This window comes from Nyctereutes procyonoides, unplaced genomic scaffold, assembly GCF_905146905.1.
Source record: "Nyctereutes procyonoides isolate TBG_1078 unplaced genomic scaffold, NYPRO_anot_genome, whole genome shotgun sequence".
In the NCBI taxonomy this organism is placed as follows: domain Eukaryota; kingdom Metazoa; phylum Chordata; class Mammalia; order Carnivora; family Canidae; genus Nyctereutes; species Nyctereutes procyonoides.
Genome location: NW_026575128.1, coordinates 6217199 through 6242531, shown reverse-complemented (window position 1 = coordinate 6242531; position 25333 = coordinate 6217199). Strand labels below are relative to the sequence as shown.

The 25333-nt window shown below is 37.7% G+C and overlaps 1 protein-coding gene across 2 annotated transcripts in view; it reads left to right on the top strand.

Annotated features, from left to right (window-relative positions):
* The window catches only part of AGO3 (argonaute RISC catalytic component 3), a 117075-nt gene extending 94002 nt beyond the window's left edge, over positions 1 to 23073 (top strand). For both annotated transcript variants that reach the window (XM_055341622.1, XM_055341623.1), the window contains exons 15-19: positions 2429 to 2623; positions 2961 to 3095; positions 6765 to 6866; positions 14395 to 14594; positions 15386 to 23073. In XM_055341622.1, coding sequence (XP_055197597.1) covers positions 2429 to 2623; positions 2961 to 3095; positions 6765 to 6866; positions 14395 to 14594; positions 15386 to 15494 — 741 coding nt within the window. In that variant the 3' untranslated portion in view covers positions 15495 to 23073. The remainder of the gene's footprint in view (positions 1 to 2428; positions 2624 to 2960; positions 3096 to 6764; positions 6867 to 14394; positions 14595 to 15385) is intronic.
* Positions 23074 to 25333: the final 2260 nt, after the last annotated feature.

Here is a 25333-nt window from a genome sequence, read left to right as displayed (position 1 = left end):
TAAAAAATCTGTTTATCCAATGATGAATAGGTTGTTTTCACATTATAGCTACTGTAAATGGGGGTGCAGACTTCCATTTTTGAAGCACTGGTATGAATACTACTCTGGAAGAAAGAGAAACTGGAGGCAGAGTGCCTAGCTGGTTCTCAGCCTTGGCTCTGATCAGAATGATGTGTAGACATTTTAAAAATATCCATGCTGGGCAGCCCGGGTAGCTTAGTGGTTTAGCACCACCTTCAACCCAGGGCGTGATTCTGGAGACCCGGGATCGAGTCCCATGTCGGGCTCCCGGCATGGAGCCTGCTTCTCCCTCTGCCTGTGTCTCTGCCTCTTTCTCTGACTCTGTGTCTCTCATGAATAAATAAATAAAATCTTTTAAAAAATTAAAAAAATAAAAATATCCATGGTTCAGTAAGTCTGTAACTATAGTCAAGGTGAGTTTTTAAGTTCATACTTCAAAGTTTCCTCTACTCCAAACACATAATAATATTAAACAGTATACATACAGAAAAAATTAAGATAGCTGCTCTCAAAACCAAGATTAACTTTTTCAAGGACTGAATGCAAAACACAAGCACAGGCCATAAGAGGGGTTATGGAGGGGGCATCTGGGTGGCTCAGTCAGTTAAGTGTCTGTCTTTGGCTCAGGTCATGATCCCAGGGTCCTGGGATGGAGCCCCGCATCAGGCTCCCTGCTCAGCCGAGAGCCTGCTTCTTCTCCCTCTGCTGTTCCCTCTGCTTATGCGCACGCGTGCATGCTTTCTCTCTGTCAAATAAATAAACTTTTTTAAAAAGATTTTATTTATTTATTAATGAGAGACATAGAGAGTCAGAGACATAGGCAGAGGGAGAAGCAGGCTCCCTGCAAGAAGCCTGATGTGGGACTAGATCCCAAAACCCCGGGATCACAACCTGAGCCAAAGGCAATGCTCAACCACTGAGCCACCTGGGTGCCCCAAATAAACTCTTTAAAAAAGAGAAAAAGAGGGACTATGGATTCAAGATTCTGGTCTATGACCTTGCAGTAAGAGAGGGAAAATTCTTTTAAAGTTTATGAAGCTTAATAGTTCTAAGATGATGTCAGAGTCTTAAGTATGGCTTCTGGAGTGGTTTACTAATGTATAAAAGATACAAAGAGAAATCCAGGGTTTGAATGGATCCGCTTATCTCCTTTTATTCTCCTTATGAATGTCTTTTGGTCTCTTTTCTTACTAATGTTCAGATATACCAACAACATCTATAAATCAGAATCTTATTAAATGTAAAGCACAGGGTGCCTGGCTAGCTCAGTCAGTAAAACATGCAATTCTTGATCCTCAAGGTCATGAATTTGAGGGATGTCTGGATGGCTCAGTGGTTAAGTGTCTGCCTTAGGCTCAAGGCGTGATCCTGGAGTCCCAGAATCAAGTCCCACTTCAGGCTCCCTGCAGGGAGCTTGCTTCTCCCTCTGCCTGTGTCTCTGCCTCTCTCTGTGTGTCTCTCATGAATAAATAAATAAAATCTTTAAAAAAAAAATGTCATGAGTTCAAGCCCCATTTGGGGCGTAGCATTTAAAAATAATAACAGGGATCCCTGGGTGGTGCAGCACTTTAGCGCCTGCCTTTGGCCCAGGGCGCGATCCTGGAGACCCAGGATCGAGTCCCACGTCGGGCTCCCGGTGCATAGAGCCTGCTTCTCCCTCTGCCTATGTCTCTGCCTCTCTCTCTCTCTCTCTCTCTCTCTCTCTGTGTGTGTGTGTGTGTGTGTGGACTATCATAAATAAAAAAAAATAAAAAAATAAAAACAGATTTTTGGGTGATCCCTGGGTGGCTCAGCAGTTTCGCGCCTGCCTGCGCCCCAGGGCGAGAACCCGGGGTCTCAGGATCGAGTCTCCCTGCAGGGAGCCTGCTTCTCCCTCTGCCTGTGTCTCTGCCTCTCTCTGTGTGTGACTATCATAAATAAATAAAAATTTAAAAAATAAAAAAAATTCAAAAAATAAATAAATAAATAAATAAATAAATAAATAAATAAATAAAATATAAAAAATTTTAATGTAAAGTGTAGCCTAATTACAGAAAAGTAGTGTATTGGGTTTTATTTTTTTTTAAGATTTTATTAGGTAATCTCTACACCTAATGTGGCTTCTAAACTCATGACCTTGAGAACAAGAGTCACACACTCTACCATCTGTCAGTCAGGCACCCCAGAAAATAGTTTTTAACACTGTAGTGGGTCTTTTAGTCTGTTCTTCCCTGGGAAATATTGATTTTTTATTATTCTCAAAATGAACTCAATAAACTTTTATTACTCTCAAATAATAAGGTTGTAGTAAACTACAAATTTAGATGAAATCCATGTATTTTTCTTCCATTTTTTTATTGTGGAATAATTCATATAGTATAGTTTTGATTGTCTTAATTTTTATTTTTCTTTACTTTTTCCAACCTAGGTTGTAGGTAGTATGGATGCCCACCCAAGCAGATACTGTGCCACAGTAAGAGTTCAGAGACCCCGACAGGAGATCATCCAGGACTTGGCCTCCATGGTTCGAGAACTTCTCATTCAGTTTTATAAGTCAACTCGGTTCAAACCTACTCGTATCATCTTTTATCGGGATGGTGTTTCAGAGGGACAGTTTAGGCAGGTTGGTTGCCTGGGACCTCATCATGGCTTGGTTAAATCACATACTGTGCTTATAATGTGTGTTTAGTTCTGAAGTTAGAAGTTGTGATTAGGTTGAGAATTCCTAAAGTCAAAATGTGATACTAATTAGATTTTCTCTTCTAAAATGTTTGCTGTAGAGTTAATAGCCCTTGATTGCTAAGATCATGCTCTGATAATAGTTAAAGTGGAATAGAGAAGTATATTTAGCTATAAAGTGGTAAGATTAAGAAGTCCTGAAACTAAATCATGATCTTACTTTGAAGTATGTATAAGAGGACAGCTGACTATATCAAATCTTTCCATTTCATCTCCTCTAGGTATTATATTATGAACTACTAGCAATTCGAGAAGCCTGCATCAGTTTGGAGAAAGACTATCAACCTGGAATAACCTACATTGTAGTTCAGAAGAGACATCACACTCGATTATTTTGTGCTGATAGGACAGAAAGGGTAATCTTATATCTGTTGTAATACTATTATAAAACAAGCTTATCTCACACAGTTCATAGAGCACTGAACAAAGACTCTCTGCCAACATCAGAGGTTCCAGTATATAGTAGCCGGTCTCAGCATAGCAGATTTTGAGTAAAGAAGCATCAAAATAGGGTGTTACCAAAAAAAAAAAATAGGGTGTTACTCTTTAACTTCCTAGAATTTCTCTTAACACTCCAAGTATTCAAAATCCCCTTAGTGCTTTTTGTTATTGTGAAGAAACTCATAGTTTTAAAATTGTTCTTTCTAATCCTATATGTCTTAAATGTTCAGAGGGGGAAAGGTGCATTTATTTTTTAAAATATCTTGTAAAAATTAGTTCTTATAAAAGCTAGGGACTTGGGGCACCTGGATGAGCATCTGCCTTTGGCTCAGGGCATGATCCTGGAGTCCTGGGATCAAGTCACACATTGGGCTCCCTGCATGGAGCCTGCTTCTCCCTCTGCCTGTGTCTCTGCCTCTCTCTGTGTGTGTGTCTCTCATGAATAAATAAAATCTTTTTAAAAACAACAACAACTAGGGAGTTTGTAGAGTGATTAGTAGAAATTCATGCAAACCAACTTTTAAATGTTTCCCTTAAAATTCACAAAAATTTTTTTTTAAGATTTCTTTATTTTGGGGGCACCTGGTGTTTCAGCTACTTTGGCATCTGTCTTCGGCTCAGGTCATGATCCCAGATTCCTGGGATCGAGCCCCACATCTGGTTCCTTGCTTGGCGGGGAGCCTGCTTCTCCCTTTCCCTCTGCTGCTCTACCTGCTTGTGCTCTTTCTCTCCCCGTCAAATAAATAAATGAAATCTTAAAAAAAAAAAAAAAAGATTTATTTATTTTTAAGTAATATCTACACCCAGTGCGGGGCTCAAACTTACTACACTGAGATCAAGAGTCACATGCTCGGGATCCCTGGGTGGCGCAGCAGTTTGGCGCCTGCCTTTGGCCCAGGGCGCGATCCTGGAGACGCGGGATCGAATCCCACGTCGGGCTCCCGGTGCATGGAGCCTGCTTCTCCCTCTGCCTGTGTCTCTGCCTCTCTCTCTCTCTCTCTCTCTCTGTGTGTGTGACTATCATAAATAAATAAAAATTAAAAAAAAAAAAAGAGTCACATGCTCTACCGACTGAGCCAGCCAGGCATCCCTCACAGAATTATTTTTTATATTTTGTGGTATGACTGTGTATTTTTATAATTAGAAATGAAGGGATAAATGCCTGGGAAAATCTTTTTCTCTGCATGCAGCATAAGCAAGTATAACAGTCTTGCTGTCATTTTCTGTGCTTGGCTCCCATTTTTCAAACCTTAGAGCAGAGAAATCTGAGGACTGCAAGTGTTGGTGTCTCCTTGGGTAAAGGGTTCAACAGAAAAGACTGAAGGAGAGAGGATTATATCTTGGCTTTGGTATATGTTTAGTCTTTGGTTACACTGTCCATGTAACTTTGGGCAAGTAACTTAACATCTCTGCTCATTTCCTTCCCAACAAGGTTTGAGTGATACTAATATTTTCCTTTATTGGGTGGTTAAGAGGATTAAGTAAATTAAAATGTGTAATGTACTCAGAACGGTGCTTGGCACATACTAAGCACTCAATAAAGTTTGGCTAGCAGTTGTAGAGTAGTGGTGATGGTAGTCATAATAAAGGAAAAGAAAAAGTTAAAATCATAAAATAAAAGAAATAATAGCAAAAATAATAGACATGTTCTAGGCATGTGTCATAAATTTAACTCATTTAATCCTCACCACACCATGAAGTATTTATTTACTGTTATTATCATCATTTTCCGCAGGAGGAAACTGGGGCATGTGAGGTTAAAGAGCAAGGTTATAAAGCTAGTAATTGGTAGAGGTAGGACTCAGGTCAGGCAGTCTGGCTCCAGAGTACTCAGAATCACATAGCACCTCTCTAATAGTAGTGAGACCTTTGACCCCCAAAATACTAGGTACATTTTTGTACCTAGAAAACCAAATGTGTCTTCAAACGTAGAATTAGGAAAACTGAAATTAGATTTCATGATTACTAGCATTTGGGGATCCCTGGGTGGCGCAGCGGTTTAGCGCCTGCCTTTGGCCCAGGGCGCGATCCTGGAGACCGGGGATCGAATCCCATGTCAGGCTCCCGGTGCATGGGGCCTGCTTCTCCCTCTGCCTGTGTCTCTGCCTCTCTCTCTCTCTCTCTCTCTCTCTCTCTCTCTCTCTCTCTGACTATCATAAATAAATAAAAAATTAAAAAAAAAAAGATTACTAGCATTTGATGTTTAGTCTTGCTATTCCTTCATTTTGTCTGCTTCTCCTAAACCTTTGTTCTAAATACTACTACTACTAATAGATGAGGAATCGGAGACATAGAGGGGTAAAGGACTATGCCCTCGATAGTATAACTAAAAATTGGTGGAGCTGTGATATGAACTCATCCTCCTACTTCTCTAAGAGTAAAACTTTTTTATGTGTTAATTTGGTTTATGTATTAAGAATAAGCATAAATTAGTTGATTATGAACTATTTTCTTTGTTTTGTGCTTGGTGAAGGCTAGCTGGTATACACAGCTATAACTCAAGCCATTACCTGACAGTTCCTCATATGCAGAAAGAATACCTGAATAGTAAAATAGTTTCTAATTTGTTAGCCTTATAAATCTAGACTTAGAGATACTGTTTTTAAACATGTTTAGAGATAGGGAAGTACAGGTGAGTATACATACGCATGTTAAAGTGTTTTATTTTTTTTTTAATCTTTTTTTTTTTAATTTTTATTTATTTATGATAGTCACACACAGAGAGAGAGAGGCAGAGACACAGGCAGAGGGAGAAGCAGGCTCCATGCACCGGGAGCCCGACGTGGGATTCGATCCCGGGTCTCCAGGATCACGCCCTGGGCCAAAGGCAGGCACTAAACCGCTGCGCCACCCAGGGATCCCCCGTTAAAGTGTTTTATTAGAAGCCTTTCGTTATCAGAAATTTTGAACCATTTCATTCATATTCACATCATAGCTGTGCAAGGTGCTGTATTCCTTACAAGATGTCAAAACTGCTACTATGAAATAAAAGGAATAGGGTTTGACTCCCAGTTCTGTGTTTGCAGTTCAGCAAATTATCTCATATTCCTGAGCCCAAGCTTCCCAAACATGTGGGAATAATACCTAACCCACAGGATTTTTAGGATTGGAAATAATGTACGTTAAGTGCCTGGCCCGTGAATCATTAACGAATGGTAACTACGATTGATGTTATTGTCAGCATTTTTTCTCTCTGAAAATACAGTGTTCTCCAAGGATAATGCTAGTTTTCAAAAATTACACATTCAAGAGCACTTGCTGTTCCCAGGTACCGTAAATTTAAGCAGTTAAAGTAATTTAAAAAAAAATTTTTTAAGCGTTCCACTCCTATTGGGATCACCTACTATCTAAGCACCAGTAGATACTAGTAACTCTGTTGTTTAGCAACTTCCACTTCAGCAACATGTAAGAATAAGAACCAGGACTAGCCTAAGGTCTGCTATTAATGCCTGCTCAAGTAATATTTGAAGCTGAAACTAGTGAAACCCAGGGTCAGGCTATATATTTATATATTTTTAAAAGTGCTTTCAGATATGTTCTTTACCTTTGTCCTGTTTGTTTAAACTTTGACCAAACAAATCTAGGTTGGAAGAAGTGGCAATATCCCAGCTGGAACAACAGTCGATACGGATATCACACACCCGTATGAGTTTGATTTTTACCTCTGTAGCCATGCTGGAATACAGGTAAGCCTACTCTTTGGGTAATATTCTAATTCAGGAAGTACCATTCTTATGTGTGTTTTCTTAAATCTCAGAGAAAGGAGAAAGAAACACTGTTCTCTGCACTCCAAATTGTTTCCACATGAAATAAGGTGAAACTTACAGTAAATAAATCTCTTCTTCTTTACCTAGAGTACGGCACTTTTTTTTTTATGACAATACCAGAATATAAGTAGTCTAATAGAATGAATTTCCCCAAAACTTCAAAAAATTTTAATACACCTGATTCTTCCTTTGACATTTGCTTCTTTTGATAATACTTCACAGAAAATTTTGGCATTTACTGGCAGATATTGAGCATGCCAAAGAGTTTCACTGTAGATTTACAGCTTAAAGTTTCAGTTGAGTAATTTTAAGAGTCTTAGTCTTTTTCATAAAACCATTTTGTTAATTTGTTAGCTTTGTTACTTAGTAGAGAACATAAGCTTTAATTCAGTGCTTCTCGAACTTTACAACAGCACAGTAAATCCTCCTTCCTCAGCTGAGAGAATGTAGCCCAAAGCTATTTTAGCTTACTTGCCATTGATTAAAACAAATTGAAGGTAGATGTACTGTACTGAACAGCTGTATCTTAAGGCTTTGTATGTCGTGCACACACTAAGCTCCCTTCCACTCTTATAGCTTTAAAATTATTATCCCACTCATTTATCTGTGTCTTAATATCTGCTCCTCTTGGGATCCCTGGGTGGCGCAGCGGTTTGGCGCCTGCCTTTGGCCCAGGGCTCAATCCTGGAGACCCGAGATCGAATCCCACGTCGGGCTTCCGGTGCATGGAGCCTGCTTCTCCCTCTGCCTGTGTCTCTGCCTCTCTCTCTCTCTCTCTCTCTCTGTGACTATCATAAATAAATTTAAAAAAATAAAATTAAATCAAAAAATTAAAAATTAAAAAAAAAAATATCTGCTCCTCTTCACAAGCAGTGTTGTACCTTTTCACTATGGGTAGTAACAGTCAGTTAGCAAAACAAAAGTTAAAAGTACCTTCCAGAGATAAAATCTGTAAAATTGGAGCACGTATTTTTAACTCAGTGTTTCTATCCATATATCCCACAGAACACTACTGCCCTGCCTTCTCAATAAATATTATAGAGGAGAATAAAGATACTCTGTTCAGATGAATTCTGGAAATGTTGGTTAGACAGCTTTCCCTCTACAATTTTTGGATACCACTGATATGCAAGTGATCATTATAAGTCTTTAATGACAGGGTTGTTTCCGTAGTGTATTTTATTTTTTATTTTTTATTTTTTTTTTATTTATCTATTCATGAGAGACACAGACAGAGAGAGAGGCAGAGACACAGGCAGAGGGAGAAGCAGGCTCCATGCAGGGAGCCTGATGTGGGACCCGATCCCGGGACTCCAGGATCGCGCCCTGGGCCAAATGCAGGCGCCAAACCACTAAGCCACCCAGGGATCCCCTCCGTAGTGTATTTAACCAGAAATTTTAGGGATGCCCAGGTGGCTCAGCGGTTGAGCATCTGCCTTCTGCGCAGGGCATGATCCTGGGATCTGGGATCGAGTCCCACATTGGGCTCCTTGCATGGAGCCTGCTTCTCCCTCTGCCTGTGTCTCTGTCTCTGTGTCACTCATGAATAAATAAATAAAATCTTTTAAAAAAAAAAGAAAGAAAGAAACTGCTTTAGTCAGCAAATAACGAGGAATAGTTCACAAGGACTAAAGATTGGTTTTTATTTTTTATATATTTTTTTTAATTTTTATTTATTTATGATAGTCACAGAGAGAGAGAGAGAGAGAGGCAGAAACATAGGCAGAGGGAGAAGCAGGCTCCATGCACCGGGAGCCCGACGTGGGATTCGATCCTGGGTCTCCAGGATCGCGCCCTGGGCCAAAGGCAGGCGCTAAACCGCTGCGCCACCCAGGGATCCCAAAGATTGGTTTTTAAACATCTTCCCAGCTTTATTAAAATTTTCAAAATTCTCAGAGAACAAAAACAGGACCCTTATTTTTTTACAAGCTAGAATTAAAAGTCCAATCGTTCCGAACCAGTATAGGAGATTATTTTTTTCATATTGTTATTTTTATCAGTAATTGACAGATCCTTCAACATTTTAGCCAAATTCCATAGCTTCTTGATATTTTTATTGGTTTTATTGGTGGTGTTTTCTCCCTTACCCGTTCTATTTTACGGTAAAATTACACTCAAACTTATTTATTTATTTATTTTTAAGATTTTATTTATTTATTCATGAGAAACACACAGAAAGGCAGAGACAGAAGCAGAGGGAGAAGCAGGCTCTATGCAGGGAGCCCCATGTGGGACTCGATCCCAGGACTCTAGGATCACGCCCTGGGCCAAAGGCAGGGGCCAAACCATTGAGCCACCCAGGGATCCCCCCACTCAAATTTAAAACATAAATTTACAAATCAAGTCAAAGCTTGCTACTCTCTTCCACCCTTCACCTGCCTGGGACAAGCTAGAGCTTTGGTCCTGGTAGCTTTGAATAGAGGGTAGAGACCATAGCCTGACTCTGAGATACCTCTTTCCTCTCCTCCTTCTTGGACTCTAACTCATCTGGTATTCCTGACTGTCAGCCTGCTAGTAGGAGCTGACACAAGTCTTTCTGTAGTCTATTCTCATTCTTTCTGATGCTACAGCCTCAGGGTTGAGGTTCATTCCTTTAGGCTCCCAAAACTCTTTCTAGGAATTCTCGCCTTTGAAGTTGGCAGAGTGGGCCTATGGGCTCTAAACTCAGGAAATGTCCAGCTGGGGTATGAGATGCTAGTCTCACTTTCCAGCAGGCTCTTAGCTTTTTGTTTTTATTTATTTTTTTTAAAGATTTTATTTATCCATTCATGAGAGACAGAGAGAGAGATTGAGAGAGAGAGAGAGAGAGAGAGAGAGGCAGGCAGAGACACAGGCAGAGGGAGAAGCAGGCTCCACACAAGGAGCCCGACGTGGAACCCGATCCCAGGTCTCCAGAATCACACCCTAGGCCGAAGGCGGCACTAAACCGCTGAGCCACCCAAGCTGCCCAGCTTTTTGTTTGGGCATCAGCCTTCAGCCCAGGGCGTAAACCTAGAGACCCAGGATCAAGTCCTGCATCGGGCTCCCTGCAAGGGGCCTGCTTCCACCTCTGCCTGTGTCTCTCTCTCTCTCTCTGTGTCTCATGAGTAAATAAATAAAATATTAAAAAAAAAAAACAGCCTAAAGGCACTCACCTGAAATTTAAAGAGACAAATAATATTAAAGGTAGAGAGCAATTGAAAGTTCGCATTTTGCCGATGAGAGTATAAATTAACATTTTTTAAAAACTGTCTGACATTATCCACTAAAATTAAATATATGTGTGCTCTGTGACCCAGGATCTCTACTCCAGGATAGCCAACAGAAATGTGTATCTGTGTTTACCAAAAGATAATACATTAATGTTTATGGTAGCACTGGTCATTGTCAAAAACTACAAACGGTTCAAATGCCAATCATCAATAGATTGGATAAATAGTGTAGATTTATATAACAGTATTCTACAACAAAAAGAATGATGCAACAATGTGGATGGATTTCACAAACACAGTGTCAAACCAAGGAAGTCCGACCCAAAGGGCACATAACCTATGATGCTATTTATTATAAAGTTTAAAAGCAGACCTAATCCTTAATGTTATCTATGTTGTGAAAAGTCTGGCTACCAAGAGCAGGGTAGGTCGGGTGTGATGACCAGGAAAGGGGCACCAAGGGGCTTTATGGTTGCAGTTAATGTTCAATTTCTTGATTTTGCTGCTAGTTTCATAGGTATTTTCACTTTGTGAACAGTCCTCATTCTGTACTTATGATCCATGGGCTTTTCTATGTATATTTATACTTTTATAAAATGTTTACATTAAGAACAGAAAAGACTACCCTTGGCTCTTTTCTCTTTTTTTTACAGCAGCATGCCACTGTTTTTTCTTCAGCTCTGTAACATGATACTGTTGTCATTCACTCATTGAACCATCTGCCATTTGACTTCCACACTCATTTCTCTCCTTTTATCTTGCCTTTCCATTTGTTCTTAGTTTGGTTTAAATGTTTAAGTTCCAATAATATGTATGACTCACCTGCCACTCCTATCTAAGCAACTCCTCAGCCCTGTGGAATTTACCTTCCCACTCTCGGATCCTTCTCATCTGCACTTTCCCCTGCTTAATTCCAGCTCTCATTATTACCCTCCTGTACAATTGCAGAATGAGGGATGCCTGGGTTGCTCACCGGTTGAGCTACTGCCTTTGGCTCAAGGTCTGATCCCAGAGTCCCGGGATTGAATCCCACATCGGGCTCCCCACATGGAGCCTGCTTCTCCCTCTGCCTGTGTCTCTGCCTCTCTCTTTGTGTCTCGTGATTAATAAACAGAATCTTAAAAAAAAAAAAAAGTTGCAGAATGATCCGAATTGTCCTCATCTAATCTGTTCTCCTTTAGGTTAATTAAAACATAGGTAAGACCCTGTCATTCATCTACTTCATGCTTCATAGCCATTGGAGGTAAAGTCTCATCCTCTTAGGACAGCATATAGACTCAATTCCTAATGCCTGCATCCTATTCCCTTCAATTCTGCTACACCCTCAGTCTATCTTGCTTTTTTCTCCCACTCTTTCCTCCTCCTCCTCCTTCACTCTCTGTTTCTCTTCCTCTCTATGTCTCCTCCCTTTCACACCTACAAACACATGTAAACACACCTTGAGTGCAGCCACTCAACTGTTCTTAGGTAGTTCTCATAACTCACTACTGCCCATGTTGCTCTCTTACCTTAATTATTCCTTCCCTAACTTACTCCAGTTCATCCTCTAAGACCCATCTTGGGTATCATGTCTTCCCAGAGCCTTTCTTATACCCTTTCCCAAGACAAATGCCCATCTTCTGCACTGCCTGAGCCACCCTATGCATACTTCTTTGTTGCATTCATTAGACAGCATTTAACCTGTTTCTCTCCCCCTTCCCATAGTCTGTAAGGTCCCAAAAGGCAGAGGCTATTCATCCATTCAATCAACAGATGGTTTGTGTCTACCTCCTAGAAGATAGGTGTTGATACCATGTATAGAGTGAACAAATAAATACAATCCCTTCCTTTTATAGTTTATTGGGAGACAACATATACTAGGTAATCTCACAAGTACATATTTATAAATTGGGATAAGCCCAATAAAAGGAAAAATAAGGATAGGAAGAGAGATTTTAGTGGGGACCTGATTTAGATTGGGAGATCACAAAAAGCTTTGAGAAATGACATTTAAGGTAAGATCTAGAGGAGTAAGTTGGAGTTAACCAAGCCAAAAAAGGGGTAGGGGGATCCTGACAGGCACGTACAGGCTCTTTGGTGGAAAAAAAACATTATGCATTGAAGGGATCAAATGGAAAATATGACCACAGCATGGAGGTGTGTTAGAGAGACCAGCCTGGGCTGGATGTATGGCCTTGTGGGGCAGAGATAGGGACCTGGATTTTAGTCAAAGTGCATTGGGAAGCCATTAAAAGGCTTTAAGCTGGACGTTAATGTTATTAGGTGTGTGTGTGTGTGTGTGTGTGTGTGTGTGTGTGTTAATTCCCTCTACTGATGTACAAATTCTACTGAGGAGTAAAACTAGGAATCTGTTAACATAGTTCAGGCAAAAGACGATTGTGATTGGGACAAGAACAGTGATAGAGAACCGAATGAAGCACACTTAGGTAAGGTTTCTGCTCCCTCTTCCCTGTGCCTGAAATGCACTTCCCCCATCTCACAAGCCCTCCTTTGTCATTCAGAGCTCACATCTGTCTCCTCCTCGTTTATTACTGCTTGCCTGGCACCCGATACGGGACACAGCATATAGTGAGTGTTCAGTAAATAGTGAATGTGTGAATGTACAATCTAAATGCCTTATAAGGGCAGCCCTGGTGGTGTAGCAGTTTAGCGCCTCCTGAACCCCAGGGTGTGATCCTGGAGACCTGGGATCGAGTCCCACGTCGGGCTCCCTGCATGGAGCCTGCTTCTCCCTCTGCCTGTGTCTCTGCCTCTCTCTCTCTCTCTCTCTCTCTCTCTCTCTCTCTCTGAATAAATAAATCTTTAAAAAAAATAAAAATAAAAAAATAAATGCCTTATAAGCATATAATTTGGGGGGGATAAGATTTGGTAATAATTTGAATTTTATCCCCAGAATTTTGCACAGTATCTGACAAATAATGCTCAAATATTTGCTAAAGTATTGGCTCATCTTTCTCCTTTTCTCCTTTGTCATTGCCGTTTCCTTGCTTCACACCTTCGTCATCTCATGTTCGAGCTAACGCAGCAGCCTCCTGGCTATTCCCTTGCTTTCGGTATCTTCCTGCCTCTTCTGAGCCAGCCTCCATGTTACTACTCTAACTTTCTAAAACTCCAATCTCATCACACCTGAAGTCTCTCCTGTTAAAAACTGTAGGACTTTCCGTGCTGTTTATAGGTCAAAGTCCAGATTCCTGGGCATGTCATTCAGTCTGATTCCAAACTTCCAACACTTCATCTTGTTTCCTTCATGTCCCATGCTCTGCTTATCCTGGTTAATTAGCGATTCCTCACGTATACAATGAAATGTTACGCTCCGTGTGCTTTTGGTAAGGCTGTTTACTCCGCTGTGCCCTCACCCTAACCACCTAAACAAGGCCACGTCTCTGTCTCCCCTTGGTGAAGAAGTTACTTCCTTTGGTATTCTCATGGAGGACTAAGTGCCACTAGGACTATAGTTGGTTTATAACTATAGATGCTATGTCTCCTCTACTAAATTAAGTTTCCAAAAGAAAGGAAAACTGACTCTGTTGACTCTATTTTTCTTTGAATCTGTAATACCTAACCAACATAGTAACTAATACAGAGGAACTCAATAAATGTTCTGGGATTTTTATTACAGTAAAATTACATAACATCCACTTACAATTTTAACGACTTCTAAGTGTACATCCGCATTGTACTGGTATGCTGCAGCCATGCCACCATCTATCTCCAATACTTTTTCACCTTCCCTGACACTCTGTACCCATCAAACACTAACTCCCGCCTTCTCCCCTGGCCATTGGCAGCCACCGTTGTACTTTCTCTCTGAAATTAACTACTCCAGTTACCTCATACACGAGTCCTGCAGTAGTTGTCCTTTTGTGACTGGTTTATTTCTAGCATCATGTCATCAAGGTTCATCCACGTGTTCCTTTTTAAGGCCAAGTAATAGTCCATTGTGTGTGTATATGTGTGTGTGTGTATACCACATTTTATTTATTAATTCACCCTTCATTGGATACTTGGGTTGCTTCTACCTGTGAGCTATTGTGAATAATACTGCTTTGAACAAGGTATGCAGATACTTGTTTTGAGTCCCTGCTTTCATTTCTTTTGGCTATATTCCCAGAGTCAATTAAATATTTTTAATGGATTATTAAATTAGGATATGTTTTACTAATGTACAAAGCTAGTTTTTTATATAACTTAGTCTGTCCTGAGTATTTATTTAAAAGCTTAGAAATCAATAGAATATGCCATTGCCTTCTCTACAGGGTACCAGCCGTCCTTCACACTATCATGTTTTATGGGATGATAACTGCTTTACTGCAGATGAACTTCAGCTGCTAACTTACCAGCTCTGCCACACTTATGTGCGCTGTACACGATCTGTTTCTATCCCTGCACCAGCGTATTATGCTCACCTGGTGGCATTCAGAGCCAGATATCATCTCGTGGACAAAGAACATGACAGGTAATATAAAAGCACAACAAATAGAGATTTTCACCTAAATCCACATATGGTTGGCATGTTAGGACTTTCTTGGGAAATCTTTTCTTAAATGTTTCCATGTATGTGCCTCCCTGTTTACCATAAAGTACTGCCATTTAGAATTAAAGTTCCACAAGCTGTTAGAGGAGTCATCGATCCATGTGAAAAGCAGCAGTAGGCAGAACTGAGTGCCCAAGATAAGAGTTCCCATTAAAATGTGCGCTTTAGGGGCGCCTGGGTGGCTCAGGCAGTTTAAGCATCTGCATTCAGCTTAGGTCATGATCCTAGGGCCTGGGATCAAGCCCCCACGTAGGGCTCCCTGCCCAGCGAGGAGCCTGCTTCTCTCTCTGCCTGCCGCTCCCCCTGCTTTTCTGTGCATGCTCTCTCTCGTGTGCTCGCTCTCTCTCTCTGTCTCTGTCTCTCTCTGACAAATAAAAGCTTTTAAAAAAATAAAATGTGCACTTCAGGCTTATTAGTACTAGACTGGTATAGTGATTTAGTTGCTTTACCAGATTAATTCAAAGGAGAGATTGTTTCTAATAGACAAAATGATAGTATGCCTGGGATTTACTTCCAAATAATCCTGGGGAGGTGAGAGAAGTAAAACAGAATTGGCCTTGAGTTAATAATTATTGAACCTGGGTGATATTCATTATACCCGTCTTTTTTTTTATATATATATATATTTTTGAAATTTTCTACAAGTATTATTTTTCAAAATTACTACATCAGAATAGGGTTTGTTTTTGTGTTCATTGCCACTTCTCTTACAGTGCTGAAGGAAGTCATGTTTCAGGACAGAGCAACGGGCGAGATCCACAAGCTCTCGCCAAGGCTGTACAGATTCACCAAGATACCTTACGCACAATGTACTTTGCTTAAAAAGTCCAAGAATATTCTGTGAGAGGAAGAACTGAAAGATGCATCGACATACAGCATATGTTTCCAGTGGAGTCAGTTGAGTGGGGATGCCTCCAGCCATACAGCAACCAACACTGTGTGGGGACCAGGGTCTGATTTTTATGTTGATACAAGGAAGATTGTTTACTTCATCAAGGAACACAGCACCATTATGCAATATGAAACCAGCCAACTGCTTTTTTGTGCGGTCTCCTTAGGAAGTATCGCCATTGTTTTGTTTTCACTTTCTTGTAGTCTAACCCTTTTAATGCCTTTACCTCAAGTTGCTTGGCAGCACAACTATCTTTGCAAAAAAAGTAAAGAAAAAGTAAATGACAGTTTAAAAAAAAAAACACACCTACATGAATAATCAGTGATTGTTCACGATTATGTGTGCAAAAAAATTAATGTGCATTCGTGTATTCTTGTAAAAAGTATCTGTGTATATTTTAAATATATACATGTATACTTCATATGCATATATATCTGGATCTACATTGCTAATAGATATATATGTCTGTGCGTGTATTTTATAGTTCATTCCATTGGGGAACTTTCCCTTTTATCATCTTCCCACCACCACTTTGATTTTTCTCTCTACCTCCCTTGCAACCTCATCATCTACATTTTTTTTCTTAATGCTACCAGTGACATTCAGATGTTCATGTATTTAGTTCATTTGGATATAAAGCATGGCAAAACTAGATTTTTATTTTTATTTTGCACATCCTACTCCTGTCTCTTGTCTCATACACAATTCTAAGTCCTCAACTCTTGATACTGCTTTCTTAAGAAACAAAATCATATATATATATATATATATATATATATATATATATATATATATATATATAATGTTTCTGTGAGAGTACTGTCTGCCCCCTCCTGCTCCGAACTTACATTTGCCATTTGTGCAATGTGTACATAAGCAGTAGCAACCTTAAACTATTCTTTTTCTTTAGTTTGTTAAAGCTGCTATAAATATAAAACCTTGTCAGAAGTTTTAACTCAAAAATTTCCCTCTATAAGTGATATGTATCCTAAAACCTTCTGTTTCTATGGATTATACATGAAAATCCCTTATAGCTTTTATAAAGGGCAAATATTTTAAATGATTGGAACTCTTTAGGGTTGAGGCCTCTGAAATTGGGTGGAGAGAGAGAAGGGGTTGTTGAGGATTTTTTTAATTTTAATTTTTTTTGCTAGTTTACTTGCTGCCTCTCGTACCTTAATGTGATTTTCATATATATATATTTTTATATATATGTGTGTATATATAAACATATATGTATGTGTTTTGAAGTACAGCTTCCTTTTCTTTTATATTTATTAGAATAGTGCTTTAATAATTAGAGAACTGTATTGGCAACATCTTTTATAGAAATGTAATCATGTTTATTTTAAGAACTGACAACTTGTTTTTGCTGTCTTTTAGTGCAATAAGCAGTTTTAAAGGAAAGCTGTGTCTGTTTGATATCTTTACCACAGATAGTGGGAGAAACAGGCACCTCCATAATTTTAAAAGGGCAAAGTAATACAGCCTTAATTTCAGAAGGAAAGTTTTTTGTAATTTTTCAAGTTTAAAGCATGTCTTTTAAAAATCAAAATGAAAATGAAGGAAGTTGAATTTCCTAAGTGAGTCTGACATTGAATATTAGAGACAGAGATGAGCTTTGATTTAAGAAATGATGGTGAATAGGGGCACCTGGCTGGCTCAGTCACTAGAGCATGTGACTCTTGATCTTGGATTTGTGAGTCCAAGCCGCATGTTGGGCATGGAGCCTACTTACAAAAATAGCTTAAGATTTAGAAGACATTTAATTCTTTGAAAATAGATCGTGTTTATTGAACAATCATACTGGTTAGGTGCCCATTTTCATTTACTAAAATTAATCAGGAAAATGTAAAATGATACTTTAAAAACATTTTTTTGCCAATTTATCAGCAGTGTAACTTTCCTTTTAAAATTAGGGTTATGATGGCAAAGGAAGTTAGGACTTTGATCATTTTAAATAAGTTAAATCACTGAAATGTGGAAAAAGTTTTATAAAACTTCTGTTTTATTGGTTTCATTCACTTTAAGATATTAAAAAGTATTATAGAGCTGTCAAAATCGAGTTCATCAGTAACATGGATTCAGGGGAGCTTTGCACTTTGTGACTCATGAAAATTGCATTTTAATTTTTTTTTTTTTTGCACTGGTTCAGAGTATAGATACTACAGATTGTTTCCAGTGGGCATTGTTAAACCTTTCAGAATTCCATCTGCACATGATAACCAAATGGATTAGTTCTTTAGTTTCTCTCTTACCTATAATTCACTCTTATTTGCCAATTTACTGTATTTTGAGCCTAAAATCTGAGCCCATGTCCTCCAACAGGTATGAAATCTTTTGTTCCTCTGCCAGAAAACTAAGAAAGTACTGTATTTTGTATGTTTATTATTGAAGTGTCTGAAATGCAATTTACAACACTGTTTCAAAGCTCTTTACATGAAGTAATATTTGTATAGTATATACATTTTTTCTCCCAACCCTCCCCTTCTCCTACAAAAATTTCCTATAAAGCATGTATTTTTTTTTTTTACATTGAAATTTCACTGAATATAGTCAGGAACATGAATAGGGAAAGAAAACAGTATATCCTAGATGGTAAAAACTTGATTGCTGTATGCTCTCTCAGTATGAGTAATATACCTTCCTTTACCAATAGAAGTTACACAGACTTATGTGGAAAACTGTAGGGCCCAGGGAAGAACTGTAGATACCTTTTTCCTATTTACTGCTTCACCTAATTTTCAGTTACTTAGCTTTCCATGTGCTAGAATGAAACCCGTAATTTAAATCTATTTAGGACTTTTACTGAGGAAAAACCATTTTTTTAAATATAAAGCTTTACCTTTAAAGTAAGTTCTTTTTTAGGGTTTCTTTCTTACAGTTTCACATTGCTAATTTAAGATTGGTTAACTTGAAAGAATATGTATAGTATATTTTGCTTACTAACAAATTGGTATATCAAACTTAATTAAAAGAAACCTTGTGCTTAGAATTTTAAGATAAAAGACTAAGTGGCAAATACTTTTTGAGATTTGTTTTAATTATTGCACTTCTGGTATAGAATTCTTGATCTTTTTTTATTAAAAAAAATTTTTTAAAAGATTGTTTTGGATTTAAAGGTCATGAAACTCAACAATGACCTTTCTGTTCCTGCCTTTGCTCACTAAACTATATAATGAATGCTAAGTTTTGGTCTGCTGTTTTCTATGATGCATAAGAGTGACTTTAAAATGTCAGTCCCAGCCACTGGTATAATTGATTTTCATGTGAAGAAGAGTTGGGAGTTTAATGTATATTCTGGATGGCAAATGTGTCTGGGTAGAGTGCTGATATATGTTATTACAGTATCAAGTTACTGGCATTGAGGACCGTACATTCATAATACTGTAGCTGCTATATTTATTTAATTATGTAGAGTCTGACAGTTACTGCACTAAACAATAGGGAGATGAGCAGGATTGGAGGCTAGTATTAGATACCAGCCCCCCCCTTTTTTTTTCCTAAATAAGATTAAGAACATGAAATAAGGTAACAAAGGGTGCTGCCATTTTAGTTTCAATATAGTATTAGGATACTCTTTGTTTTAGACGTGTGGGTTTTTACTTTAGGGGTTTTGCAAAAGGGTACCTCAACCTCCTCAGTACTGGTTTTTGACATATTTTCACAGAAGTACAGATGCCCTTTATTTTTTAATATTTTACCTTTTAACAAGTTACTCAGAAAAAAAAAGTTCCTCTATGGAAATCTACCTGTTTGTAATCTATTAATTTATTTCTCTTCCTAAAAGAGTCTAGAAGGGATTCTAGTAGTAATGTACCGGGTGTTTTGGAAGGCATTTGATAAAAGATTCATCTCTACCTTCTAGCATAGGGACTCCTAGCCTTCTAAAGACCAATACTAGTTTTCCAAACTAGGTTCTCTGATGACCCACCACTGCCTAATGTTTACTTGTATATTATGTAATGGATTTTAGTATGGCAGACTTAGAGGAAATTAAATCTGAGTTGCCATTCAGTAGAAATGGCTGGCAGAGGATCTCTGTTTAAGAAAGAGGTCAACACTCAAGAGTGTCGGTAATAGATCTGAAGTAATTGGATTATAGTCCCGGAATTAGAGACCATTGTTGAAAGAAAGTTGGTGTTTTCAGAGGCTAACATGAATTTGCCAAGGGTGGTGATTTTTATGACATCCATCAGGCTAGCCACTTGGATTCAGCTAGAAGAATTTGTAACAGTCCTGGTATTTCAAACTGGATAGAAATATTATGCCAGAAAGCTTAACTGATAACTCCGTATAGTTTTTATTCAGTATTATTAAACCTGAGTTAAATATTTGGTTAGATCATCTGTTAGATGTTTTCCTGAGTATTTTTAAAAGACAGGTTGCTCCATCAGTAACTTGGTACTTAAATTATCTTTTTTGAGTTATCAGTGAAGCTGCAAAAAGACATCATTGGCTTGGCATCTTTATTTTGCTTTTTTAATCCATAAAAAGTTTTAATCCTTTATACATTCTTTTTGAGAATTCATGGATGTCTTAAAGCTTAAATAATAATAGTTGGGAGACTTTATATATATCAAGTGAGGCCTCCCTGACTCTACAGTCTGTATTTTCTTATATCCCTCCCATTTGATCATATAAAGCACTTTCGTGATTCTATAGGATTCAAAGTAAAATAATAATAATAATAATAAGCCAAGAATAGATGTGTAAAATCAGAACAGAAATGTGGAAATAAGTTTTCTCCAAAAAAATCTTAAAAAAAAAAAAATTCTGCTTGTACTAAAAACATTCCTGATCAGTGACAGTGTTAGAAATAATACCATGATTAGTGAAACCTAAGCTGACTCTCAGGAGGAAAAAAATTAATCTCTCTCACCCCCTCTCCCACTCTCTCTATATAGATATCTCAAAGGGAAAAAACATTTTTTGACTTTTTCCTACTTTTAAAAATGGTACACTTCAGTTTATAATTTTCCATGTCGATCAAAATAATTTTTTTTAACGAATAATGGTCAAGGCTTGTGCTAATAATATCTACTGCTAGTTAAATTTTATTTTTCTTTACCCAGCAAAGATAGTACTCTAGATTTTTACATTGTTCATTAAACCTCAAGAATCTAATCCTCTTAAAGTATGGAAGCTAAAGATTTTAATTTGAATTAAAGATAGATAATAAATTTAATATGGAAGGTTGAGATTTACCAATAAGAAACCCTGTTGACGTATCAGGTAACAAAGAGTGTGACAAAATTAAGATCCTGTTAATCATTCTCTCCAGCCATTGGTCTCCCTTCCTTCTTGAAATCAATGTCTGAAGTAACCAAAACCTAATGTATCTATGTTAGGGTCTCAGTAAAGCAAAGATGTTCTTCAGGGTAGACGCTGAATTAAATTTTTAAATCATTTTTTAAAGCAAGGCGGTTCTTAGAAAGTGCCTTTTCAGAAGATGGTGCTGTAGATTTTTATTTTTCAAATAGCACGAGACTAAAAATTTAAAAGATAAATTATTTTAGAACTCCAAGAGTGTGACAGTTTCATATAAATAATGTTATCCGTTGTCCTGAATCTGGTCCAAGGGAACCAAGTATAAAGGTTTTATTCAGTAAAGTATCTAGGTAAATGCTCACCAAATGTATTTTGTAAGTTTGAAAAATAAATTTTTAACAAAATTAACCCTTTCAGTTCTCAGCTGTGTTTAAGGTAATCTATAAGGCACATAAGACAGCAAATCTGCTCAACTTCTGAACAAGAGTATAGGGTATAGTTGCAAGTGCCCGAAGGCAAAGGTAACTTGCCAGGGAATTACATATCATTGGCTACCTTTTTTTCTTTTCCCAGCATAGATTGACCCCTCTGTAAATATCTGTTGGCATCATTTTCCTAATTAATATTTATTAAAGAAGACTGCTTATATATAAAAGGAGAGCCAAGTCACCATGGAAATTAGTTTAAGATAAAAAAAGTGATTATATATGTATGTTTAGGGAAATTCTCTTTTTTAGGCACCAAGAAATATTTTAAGTGATTCTCTCTCTCTCTCTCTCTCTCTCTCTCTCTCTCTCTCTCTCTCTCTTTTAACCATGGGGGGAAACTATGAAAAATGATGACAGTACATCTAAAAGGGTATGGTCACTTAATTAAGAATGCAACGTGCAAAATTGGACTTTGGAGGAAATAAGCAATATAAAGGGTAATAGCAGAACCATTCAGACTTAATCTACCAGAAAACAGGTTTCCCCTGGACTGTTTACTAGTACTAGTAAACAGCAGTAAATGATCACCTAACCAGTTCTTGCTTGTGAATTTGGTGAGCATTTCTCCAGAAAAGAATAGACTAAAAACAAAAAACACCACACCTCAGTAACCTTGTATGCTGCATTATGTAATAATGATAGTAAAATTATATCAATTGTTTGGAGTGTACTGTGTCTGTTTGCAAATATACGTGCACATTAAACTTTTTCATTTTTTATAATGTCTTAATAGCAATTATGAGTTTATTTTTTTAATATTAATTTTTCTATTGTGATGTTTATATTTATTGGCAATTTGTGTGCAACTTTTATATTTTGCTTAGATGTTGGTTTTAAGGTATTTTATTTTTATAGATATTTCTAGCTTTTTCTCTTTCTTTGTAATATTAGCAAAGATTAAGATGGAATGTTAATATACCAACCAAACTACTAATTCCATAAAGTCTAGAGTTTGGATTTTTACCAATAAACCGTTAACACTATTTTCTAACTTAGAATATTTAATGTTTATATAGTGGGCATTAAAGACAGTCTTTAGACAGATTTCTAAATGTGGAGGGGAGGTGGGGCTTTTCTGTAAATCAGCTTTCTTTCCCTTAAGTAGCAAACTAACACTAACCAATTGGATTTATTTTACCTAATCTGCAGTTTGGGGGCAGCTTGTCAAATAAATGATTGTTAAATTTATTTTTTTAATTTGAACTACATTGAAACTACTTAAATGGTCACATCATCCAGCATTAAGATTATGATGTTTTTATAGACCTGGGAAACATAAGAAATGATCCCGAAGTCATTGATAATTGACTTTGAAATGAGATTTCCTCCACGCTCCCATAATTACAGTAAATGAAAGATTTGCGACCTTGATTGTTTCCCTAGCATACTTTCAAAGTTTATTCAACCCTGAGCATCAGTGAAGAAACAGGCATCCGGGTAGAAGAGCAGATAGACTGAGTAATACCATATTTCAGTGAATTAAAAAATCTAAGTAATAACTTATGGATGCAATTAGAAGGCAGTGAAAAATATTGATTGTAAAATATTAATTTCAAGCAATTGTGGTCACTCCAGTTTGCTAGTGAATAGATAAGATTATTTGTATTACAGTGACACTAACTTTTTACAAAGGCATGTGAAAAGAGTGAATTCTCTTAAGCAAGTAAAATATTTCCATAGTATTTTTACATTGTGGATTTGCTTGGTAAGCCACTTTTCTGTAAGAAATTAAAAGATGCATTTTATCCCATCCTCTTGAGCTTTAAATTCTAAATTATCACGGCTCAGTGTATGACATTTTGCTGTACTATATTCTTTCTGCTGAGGGGGTAAATGAGAAAGTTTCAAGTAATTATAATTGGGAAAATGTTATTTTTATATTATGTAAGATTTTTTAACTTAAAGTGAATCAGTATATGATGTCATATAGACACTAGTCATGTATTTTCTGCATTTTTGCCAGTTACAGTAGTTTTGGTTTTGTTTTTCTGGGTTTTTTTTTTTTATTATGTACTATTCTCAGCTACTTCCTTCACCCCCACATTAAGTATTAATTGAAGACTGGTACTCTGGTTATAGGAATTTGTTGCTACTAAGTATGTTTCAAGCAGTCAAGGTATATTTTTGTTGCAAGTATATGCCACCTCTTGAGGATATTTATTGTGCTTATAACATTAATAGTTTTATTCATTATGTTTCAACATTGTTCTGGTTGACAGGCATGTAATTCTTGCAGGCCAACATTTTTAAGGCAAGCTTGAGTAGAAATAGACCTTTATTTCTTTTTTTTTTTTCCTTCTGAAAATTCATAGGAACCTGACACATAGAGCTTATTTTTCTCTTTTAACTGTTGGCTCCATAAATCAAGGAGTACTTGGCATCAGTTCTGAATTACCACAGTGAAGTACTTGGTGGCTTGTTCTTGTTTATAGTCCACCTCCTAAGAAAGAAATAACTTGTGCAGTAAGTAATGGCTCATCCTAAAAAAGAACTGTCGTGAACAGTCCTATATGAGTAGAAAACAGATGGATGTGTTGGTCATTAGAACTTTGCTAGTTTGGGTTTTATTATTTCCAAAAATTAACTGTGTTCGCATCTATAATTTTATGTTTGAAGTTTAACAGGCTGTGGCCAGAGATAGAGAAGGCAATTACTCTGGTATTCAATGCCTAAAACTTTCCATTCTTATTTATTCCATGCTTTAATTGGAAGGACAAACAAGATTCCTTAATTTGGGCCTTTAATAATATTTTTAGATTATTAACAAGGAAAAACTTTTTCTACTAAATCTTGCAGATGTGACTATCTTTATTCTAAGAACCTGTGGAAACAGGAGGTCTTTGTAAAGAAATGAACTGGTGGCATTGTGAGCTGTGTGTAGCGAGGGGACGTGGGAAAGGCTTCTCTCCTGACACGGCTGTAGGTTTCTAAGGATGTCATATTTCCCTAGTTCTCACAACCACACTGTAAAAGAGGGATTTGCTCTCTATGAACCTACAGAAGAGACCTGAGAAGAGTTCCTTGTAACCTAAATTGATCTGCTGCTGTTGTCCCAGACCTAAAGCTGCATCTCTTCTCGTTAAGTCAGAGAAGTCTTGAAAGTTGCTTCTGAATTTCTAACCAAGAAATTAAGTGGAGTCTTTATCCTTAAATAGAGCCTTGGCATCGCTACTGACATGGCTTTTCCCTTTGCATAGAAAACGCCCAACAGGCCTTTCCAGACAAGGTAGCCTTTCCTGCAAAGAAAATGTTTTTGGTGAAAGATTTGGGGGAAACACAGATATGTTGTAATGAAGGGGAATCTTGCTTCACGTGGTTCAGCCAGGTTAGTGGATGCAACTCGCGCCCAGGTTGCTTAACAAGAGGAAGCTTGGGTTTGGTAGCAACACACTCGGATCTCCAAAGGTAATGAACGGCAAATAGCTCTGTTTAAAGAAGGGGAGTGATCCCAGATTATTGGAGACAGCCCTGCAAATGTGCATGCGCTTTTTCTGACTCACACCAGGAATAAGTAAGCATTACGAGAAACTCTGTCCCTGAAAGAAGATTCTTAAGATGTTTTCCAGGGGCTTTCTCATTTCTTAGCCTAGGGTGTAACCCCTTTCTCCTCTTTAAAAAAGGAAAAGGGAAAGCATTTAAAAGTCATTTGTACAGAATTCCACTATGAGTAAGCAACAGTCTTTTAAATATTTGGGGAAGGAGGATCACACACCACAAGTTATAGGTTGGTTGAGAGACTGAGCGCTTTTTTCATATTTGGGTTCCACAGTCTTTCCTTTGAACGTACCACTCCTTTTTCTGCTTGAGCGCCATCCATTCTGCTTTGTGATATAATCGATGTTTTATGCCATTGATGAATTGTGCGGTTCTCTTCCCCACCCTGACCCATATTCATTCTCCTTCTCTCTCAAAAATAAGGGGGAGAAATAAAGCAAAAAAAGACAATGTAATCAGTATCTTTAGAATGTAACTTTGGTCAACAGATGTAGAGAAACTCTTAACTTCGTACA